Source organism: Lactuca virosa, chromosome 5 (assembly GCF_052849685.1).
Source record: "Lactuca virosa cultivar CGN04683 chromosome 5, Lactuca_virosa_CGN04683_v6, whole genome shotgun sequence".
NCBI classification, from domain to species: Eukaryota; Viridiplantae; Streptophyta; class Magnoliopsida; order Asterales; family Asteraceae; genus Lactuca; species Lactuca virosa.
The window spans coordinates 382,738,348-382,747,500 of NC_136430.1; the positions used below are offsets into that span (position 1 = coordinate 382,738,348).

General features: G+C 42.4%; 1 protein-coding gene across 1 annotated transcript; it reads left to right on the forward strand.

Moving 5' to 3' along the window:
• Positions 1-638: 638 nt before the first annotated feature.
• LOC145117607 (chlorophyll a-b binding protein 16, chloroplastic-like) lies at positions 639-1,562 on the forward strand. Its single transcript, XM_079053903.1, has one exon. The coding sequence runs from the start codon at positions 701-703 to the stop codon at positions 1,499-1,501; it is 801 nt and encodes a 266-aa protein (XP_078910029.1). The 5' UTR covers positions 639-700; the 3' UTR covers positions 1,502-1,562.
• The last annotated feature ends 7,591 nt before the right edge of the window (positions 1,563-9,153 follow it).

Genomic DNA, 9,153 nt, shown 5'->3' on the forward strand with positions numbered 1-9,153 from the left:
GAGGCGGGTTCAATCGTGGTGTAATTTTGCTCGTCTGCTGAACTCAATCTCCACGCCGGAGGCTATTGTTGTGATCCCGGACGGCGGAAATGGTGGATGTTATTTGATGAAGGAAGAAACAAAGATGAAGATATATTTGAAGTCAGGTGAAAGAATGGTCTGATGATATTTATGTTAGAAAGATGAAGTGATGTTTTTTAAAGATTCTTAAGGTTATTAACCTTGAGAGTTTCTTATTTAAAACATAGGCTATTTTTTTTTTACAAAGTAATAAAAAATCTCAAATTTAAAATATCATTTTGTAACATCAAGATGTACTTTATGAAAAAGCAATTCCTAACGTGGTAAAATACACTGGATTCATAGATCTCAATTCAAATACATATGTTAATTATTAAACACTGAGTCATGGTTTACTATGAGGCACATCAGTGCAAGACGTATGTTTTAGATTTTTGGGAGGGGAAATCTTGGAACTACTTAATTAAAGATACACGTGTCGTTATTTGGTTGGTGGTCTGGATAGATGCTGTTCTTAGCCATCAAAGATATCATCCTCCAATCAAAAGAAAGCTAAAGACCCGGAAGATAAAGAAATTAGAATATCCACAATCCTATTTATAGCACTTGTGAAGAGCTCATCAGACTCAAGCAGTCAGCTAGCCTCCAATATTCAATATATAATTTGAGAAGATATTCAATGGCTGCTTCCAGCATGGCTCTCTCATCTGCTTTCGCCGGACAAGCGGTGAAAACAGTTCCATCAGGTTCAGAGGTTTTCGGAAATGGACGAGTTACAATGAGGAAAACTGCAGCTGCCAAGAAGGTTGCACCATCAGGAAGTCCATGGTACGGTCCTGACCGGGTGAAGTACCTAGGCCCATTCTCCGGCGAGGCCCCATCATACCTGACCGGTGAGTTCCCCGGTGACTACGGCTGGGACACCGCTGGGCTTTCTGCAGATCCAGAGACATTTGCAAAGAACCGCGAGCTTGAGGTCATCCACAGCAGATGGGCCATGCTTGGAGCTCTTGGGTGCGTCTTCCCTGAGCTCTTGGCTCGTAATGGTGTGAAGTTCGGTGAGGCTGTATGGTTCAAGGCTGGATCCCAGATTTTCAGCGAAGGTGGGCTTGATTACTTGGGAAACCCTAGTTTGATCCATGCCCAAAGCATCTTGGCCATCTGGGCCACCCAAGTCATCTTGATGGGTGCGGTTGAGGGTTACAGAATTGCCGGTGGACCCTTGGGAGAGGTTGTTGACCCACTTTACCCTGGTGGTAGCTTCGACCCATTAGGGCTTGCTGATGATCCAGAGGCTTTTGCTGAGTTGAAAGTAAAGGAGCTCAAGAATGGAAGACTAGCCATGTTCTCCATGTTTGGTTTCTTTGTTCAAGCCATTGTCACAGGGAAGGGACCACTGGAGAACCTCGCTGATCACCTTGCTGATCCCGTTGCCAACAATGCCTGGTCTTATGCCACAAACTTTGTTCCCGGAAAGTGAATGTAATCAAAGTTTTATGTACAATGATATGTGAATTAATATTAAAATATGTTTTTAATTACGTCATTCACCTTATAACACATGCTAAATCACATAATATGATAAATTGAAAAATGGATTTTAGGATCAAGGACATATTATTCGTTGTAGTTTAATGCTCGATATATCACTACTAGAAACATGCCTCGATTCCAACGCGAAAAAGTGTCGGATCATTGGAAATTAGAGTATTAGGTATGGGCCCATTGAGGTGGTGTTATAACACTTTATAACATGAAGTGAGGTGGTGATCATGGTGTTATAACACGGTTAAGAGGAGAGAGATAGAGAGAGAGATAGCTTGTGCAGCCAATCAATGTTCTAGTTGCATCCGGTCACCAAGACAACAAGAAGCAACACAACGAGATACAACGAGAGGGGGGGGGGTGTTCATCTTGTTATGATGTCGTTGAGGCCCCTCCACGTCAGCCATAACGCCGTTTCTTGTACCCATACCGTATCGTCTTAATGGCTTGTAAGGACAGATTTCCAAGAGAAAAAATTATTCGGAAAATATATCCATGGAAACTTTTTATGGTTGGAAGTTGGAGGGGTGAGTTTAAAACCAAGGAAAGTGAGTCGTATGAGACCATCTGTTATACTCTCCACGACAACGGTCGTGGAGAGCTTCTAGATCAGCCACCGGAGCAACCACGAACCACCCTATCACAACCGGAGTACTCTCCCGTTAGAACGAAGAGAAAGAAAGAATAAAGAAGAATGCTGAGAGAGAAGAAATCGGGCAAGAAGCCCTGATTGGGAGTTGTGTCTCGTCCTCGGCACCACGAGCCATCACGAATTGAAAATGACGAACCACGACTGGCGGGGATTGTTTGCACGACCATTGTCCGTGGCCACGTAGACCATGACCGGGTTCGTGGTCTGTATACCGGATGACCCGACTCACCTAATTTTTCAAATTATATTAGAGATTATGTAAAAAATTTAAGGTCCATCTTAAAATTTTTGAAAGACCTACACTATAGTGTTTTGACAATGTACTTTTAAATTAAAATTTTTTAATACCACATTTGATATCTCAATAGTCCAAATGGTTAATTCACTTAAAATATAAGCCAATAAACTAGTAACTAGTAGCTGTAGGCATTAGCTCACTCCAAATCTAAATTAAATAAAGAAAAAAAAACAAAAACAAAATCAGAAACATGTTCCAGTTTGCCCCTCGTCTTCCTTTGCTCTAGCGGTAGCCTCACCCAACATCAGATCACCATTCTCCAGCAACAACAGATCACCATTCTCCAGCTATAGCAACTGAAATGTCGCTCCACTCCTCTGCCCTCCAACAGGGGCGGATAACCATTCTCTAGGTTCTATGTTAACTGGTTTGTAAAACTCTCTTGACATATGACTAAATACTTCAATTTCCTAAATTCTAATAATCCAATTCTTCTTGATACTTTGATTGTTTGATTCTTTCTAAATTGTAACATTGTTAGTTTAATACTTTGATACTTTGTAACATTAACATTGTTTAATACATAATAGTTTGATCCATGATTTGTAAGTTGTTTAACACTTCTTTAATTGATAACTAGGTTATAACCCGTAAACACCGCAGGTGAGAAAATTAAAAATAATTTTAATTTAATCATAACTTAATTATTGAACAAAGATAATAAAAAAAATTAATAATTAATAAATATATATGTTTTGTAAAAGAAAATTAAAATTATTTTAATGATTGTTTCAATTCATATTTTTTTAGACAAATTAATATTAAAATACTAATATATCATTTAATAGCATCCTAATTTCTTTTACTATACGAAATTATAGCATCCGATTGACTATGTACTTGTTAAAGAAAAGGGAATGATCCAATATGATAATGGAAATCCTTTTGGCTGCTGATATGACACATTCTCTAAGTCATTATGTAACGACCCAATTGTCAAAAGAAATTTTTTTCATTTTTAATTAGCCAAAACACTTTCCATAAACCACAAAATCTCAATTCAATTGTTTTCAAATTCATAACCATAACAATATTATTTCAAATCATCAAAGTGTCCCATAAAAATGCCTGAGAGAGAGTGCATGTCGCGTCATCAAGCCTTGCCCTTGCCCTTGGGCTCAGATGTACCTGAAACAAATCCACAAACTGTAAGCTAATGCTTAGTGAGTTCCCCAGAGCATACCTCACACAATCTACATAAACACATAATCATACTAGCTATAAAAGCTACATACACCACAACAGCCATGCATACATACATATAGGGATGTCGTGGGCTCGTCCCCAGGGTCTTACTCCAGGATGCCATGGGCTCCCCACATAGTCTTACGCCTAAGTGCCATGGGCTCTCCCATGGTCTTACATCCGAGTGCCATGGGCTCTCCCATGGTCTTTTAGTAGGAAATCCATGGGCTCTCCACATGGTCTTACATCCAGGTGCCATGGGATCTCCCATGGTCTTCCACACAAGCATACCACATATACCACTAACATACTTCCTAGCTCATACCAACTAACATGCCACATAATACAACCTCAGCTAGGATACCACTGATGATATATGGTCCATTAGCATGGTGTAGATTGCTCTAGCGCGCCAGCCTGGCCTGACGCGCTCCTGTCAGCCCTGACTAGCGTTCCCTTGCTAGCCTTGCTGGGGACTCCCTTGCCAACCTTGCTGGGGACTCCCTTGCCAGCCCTGCTGGGGACTTTCCTGCCAGCCCGGCCAAACGCTCCCTCGCCTGGCACTCCCCTGCCATCCTTTCCTGGTGCGCGCCCGCCAGCCTTGCCTGGGGCGCGCCCGCCAGCCCTGCCCGGTGCCTCTGGGCGACCTTTCCTAGCTCCTTGCTAGTTGGGCCTGAGTTGGGCTGGCCCAAGGCCTGACCCAATTCCCCTTGACCTAATTGTCCACTATAAATAGAATAGTGCCTCCTCCATGAATGAGGACTTTCCCAGGACCCCCTTTTCCCTAAGACCTTTCCTTAAGACTCTTCCCCAGGTGGCTCTCAACCACCACTAGACCCCATGGCTCAGCCGCCATACTATACTCCGGCCGGGTGGCTCAGCCGCCACCCGCCGCCGTCAGCCACCATACACCACCACTAGCACCAAGATGGTTCCCTCCAGCTATGGAGAACCATCTCAGATCTACTAGCTGTTCTAACTTGACCGTCGGAGTCCGCTCCCGGGGCACAGTCCCTGGGGCGGCTCTAACGACTTTGCACTGTGATTTCCAGATCTCCGCCACAGCAGAAGACCAAGAGAAGACTTGCCGGAGGTCGATGTCGCATCATTTGGCGCCATCCCGGATTCGAGCAAGTAGCAAAAGCCTCAGTTGGTTTCAAGCTCGTTTTTGCCCAGATCTGATGTGTTTTCATCTAAGGTTTGATCAGTTCTGTTCATTTCTACACTCCTTAGTTCATATCCGTTTGGATCTTGGCAAAGATCTATCCAGATCTGATTAGCTATGTTTCAAATCTTTCGATCTGATGCACTTTTTGTCCAAGATCTTTAGATGTACTTCATTTTTAGCTCAGATCTTTAGATCCAAACGTTTTTGTTCACTTAATCACCTCTCAAGTTCAAAAACACCAACTCAGACCCGTTTTTACTGATATTTTCGGGGAAAGAAGAGGTTCTTAGGAGCTCTTCTCCATCTTTGTTCATATTTTGATGCTTTATCCAAGCAACTTGAGGGTTGAAGAACATTTTGGTTATTTTATTTCAGTCTATGTTGTAGAGAAATCATCTTCAATTTATGGTTTCTTTGTAAAACTCTTTCAAAGCTGTCTATTTTCTTTAAAAGATTAGAAAATGAAACAAAAATTTCTCAGATCTGTTTATTGCTCATATTTTGATAGCTTGTTGAGCAAGTTGTAGAGGAAAAAGGTTTTATGAGAAGGAAACCTCATCAGATCCGTTTGGCCTTTCCCAAGATATGTTTAAGATCCATTTGGTTCTTGCCAAGATCTTTTCAGATCTGTCTTAGACTCATTTGACCTTTCAAACATTCCCCAAGCTTTCAAAAACCTTTTTAGATCCGTTTTTGTTTATATGTTGGGGGTTTGTTGAGCAACTTCAGAAAAAAAGGAATTTTTGTGAGTTTTTACTTCATTTTCTGTTTATATGTTACAGAAAAACGATTTTAGTTTAGATTTTCTGTAAAGAACTTCAATTCCTGAAGCATTTATTTGTACATACAGCTGTGTAGCTTGTGCATTTTACAAAACCCTTTCAGGAAAAGAAAAGAGAAAGGAAGTTTTTTATGAGTTTTACCCCATCTCTTGTTCATATATTATCAAACTCTTCTTCATTTATGCATTTTCTGTAACAACCATTTGTACATACAGCCATATGGCTTATACATTTTACAAAAAAGTTCAAAAAAAAAGAGAAGAAGAAAAGATGAGCTTTCATGGGTTTTCAGAAAATCCCATTTGATGTATGATTTTCAAGTTTATTCAAGTTGTTTATAAGCTTGAAAGAAGAAATAAGTTTCTACGAATTTTTTACTTTCTCAAATTTCAAGAAACTCATTTTTCATTGGAGTATTCTGAATATATTCTCAGTTTAGATCCTAGGAGCTGCTGAGATTTTTGAGCATGTTTGAAAGTATTTGTTCAAATCTATTTTTGTTTATATTTTGATGGTTTTATTTAGCTTTGAGAAGAAAGAAAGATTTTATGGGTTTTTACCACCTTTCAACTCATAAATTATCAAAAGTTATATCAGTAAGTTGTGTTGTAATTTTTATACATTTCAAAACACTAGTGAAAGTTATTTTTACTTCAGTGTTACCATCTTATTTAATGGTTTTCAAAAAAAGAAAAAGAAAAGAGACATACAAAAAGCAAGTGTATATTAGTAGTTACAATTCATAGTAAGAATGGTGTGTATAAGCAAGTGTATATTAGTAGTTACAATTCATAGTAAGAATGGTGTGTATTTTGTCTGTCTATTGCGGACAACACAAAAAATTGAAAACAATAAAAGAGGGTAAAAATAATAAAAGAGGGTAAAGGTGCACAGTTTACCAGACACATGACAAGACAAATGACAGAGCTACACATGACAACACAAATGACAGAGCTGTCTATACAAAAACAAAGGTGGACCCCCACCTGGTCCAATCCCTTATGTACAGAAAAAACAAAACAGCCGGGACCCACCGGGTCAACACATTTTCCCAGGCAGCCAAAGACTTCCCGAAACCCGAGCTTCTCTCGCTGGAACGTGAGCACCAAACCTCCTACGTCTATCGACCATCTCCAGCCGGCGGCCTAACAAACCAAAGTCGCTGGTAAAGTCTCAGCTTCAATCGACATTGCCAGCGAGTCAAAAAGCTAGCGCCGCCGCTCCGATGTACCACCTCTTGTTACGATCCCGACGACCCAACAGAACCATGTCGCTAGTGAAATCGCATCTCCAATCTCCACCTACAGGTGACGAATTAAAAAAAGGAACCGCTAAAACCTTCACCGATCACACCTCCATTCACCGATGTTTTCAACTGAGGACCAACAGATCAGGCGCCGCTGGTGAACTCCCAGGTCTGTTCATCCCTTCCAGACGGTGATTGGCGAAGCAGCCTCAACCTCTTGATTTAATGCCGACGACCAGATACACAACACCACCGGTCACCGCTAGTTGCCCCACCAGACGATCTCGAATCGCCAGACAACCATCTGCTGCTTCGATCCGCCATCTTCAACCCCACCTGGTCCATGACTCTTTTGGGGAAACAGTCAACCAAGTCGTCACCGCAATCAGATAGCTGGCGGTGTCCCACGAAGCATCCCCGAACGACTCGATGACCATCAACAAAAGCAGCTGATCACCAGTCACTTACAAGCCCCGACGAAACACACCCAAAATCAGTCATCGGCGGGGAATCACATTTTTGTCCTGATCACCGATCACTTATGATTATCTGGCGAACAACCACCAGTGACCATAGCCGGACGACCACAAATCGCCTCCAACCAACATATGACATCTCCGACGCTGGCGACGCGTTTCCAACAGCAGCTCTCATTTCCAGCAGCAGCTGCTATCGCTAAAATATATTCCACCGGTCGCCGTTAGCTGCTCCATCACACCAGTTGCCGATCCCCGGCAATAGCAGATCCAATATCGGCCATCCTCATCGCGGCTGTGCAACCTCCAGCCGCCGAGCATCCTAAGTTGGCCTCTCACCCCCGCTAGGGCACCACCAAATCACCTCCAGTCACCAATCGGTGCCACTTGACGCAACTAACTTGCGTCGCCGGCAAAGGTTGCTCTTCCGATCTTTCCTCTACCGACGACGAAACTATGATAAAAGAATAGCCAACCGATGGCCGCTCTCAGCTAGAGACCCAACAGATCAGAGTCGCCGGCAAGCTTATGGCTCCAATTCCCGCCAACCGCAAGCTGCAGCAATACCGATCAGAGTCACTGTCTCCAGTTGTGTGTTTCCCTTCTGAGATCGTAACAATGAGAAACCTAGGATCTTTTTTCCCAAACTGATAAGAGAAACTAGGTGGGCCACAAGTATTATACGTTCAAAGTTCAAACAAAATCAGCATTGGGCTGATCACTTGATATGGACTACCAAAAACCATGATCTGGGCTTCCCATATATTCGTATATAGGCTGTTGAATTCATCTTAGCACCGTGGGATTTTCTTAAGCCAGTTTTTAATTCTAAGGGGCTAATATGGAACCGGGCTACTTACCTCCAAATGGGCTTATATATTTATTTGGACAACACTTTTGATGGGCTAGTTCAATAATAAAATGACATAAATTTTTGCTAGGATAAACTAGCCAATCAGCCACTCAACGCTCGCAATGCAAGCACCGCTCAACAAATGAACGTTCAGAATACGCGCCGAGGCCTAAGCCTACTAAAAAAAAGAACGAGCTTGGCCCACTAGCTGAGAAAGCTAGGCTTAAATAGACCTATGTTGAGTTCCCATCAAATTGGAAACAGGCTGCCAATATCTATCATGGGCTCCTACAAAGTTATTGGGCTTTTCCCTTACTTAGGCTCCTTCATCTTATGGATCGATTATCTCGAGCTTGCCATTTCTCATATGTTTCGCATACAAAAAAAGAGAGGGAGGGAGAAGAGTACTATGCTACTACTATTCCATGAAGCATTTTAGAATGCGATCGCGATAGAAAGGCTCAAGCTGTGGTGGCCGACCCCAGGCAGTCTCCTGGCCTAATTCTCAGTAGTCGCGTTGCTTGGATCCCAACAGTTATGATGTCCAGCTCTTCTTAGTAACCATGCGGCCCAGATCCCAGCAGCTATGTTTCCTAACTCTCGTCAGCTATGATGTCCAACCTTTTCCAGCAGTCGTGCTGACTGGTCTTTGGCAGCCTCTTTGATAATTCTCAGCAACCGCACTGCCAGACTATCAACATTCGTGTTGACCAGCTCCAGGAAGTCTCGCTGCCCAACCCTCACCATTCATGTTGACCGACCCCCGCTAGTCTCGCTACTCAGCTCTTAGCAGTCACGTTGTCTGGATAGTAGTCGTGCCGCCCAACTCTCGGCAATCGCGCTACCCAAATCTTGTCAGCGCTTGAATCACCTAGCTCTTTCTAGTAGTTGTATTGCTCAGTTCTCAGCAGTTATGCATCCAACATT

Excerpts from the sequence above, each read along its gene's own strand:
- LOC145117607 (XM_079053903.1), top strand. The coding sequence starts at position 701 with ATGGCTGCTTCCAGCATGGCTCTCTCATCTGCTTTCGCCGGACAAGCG.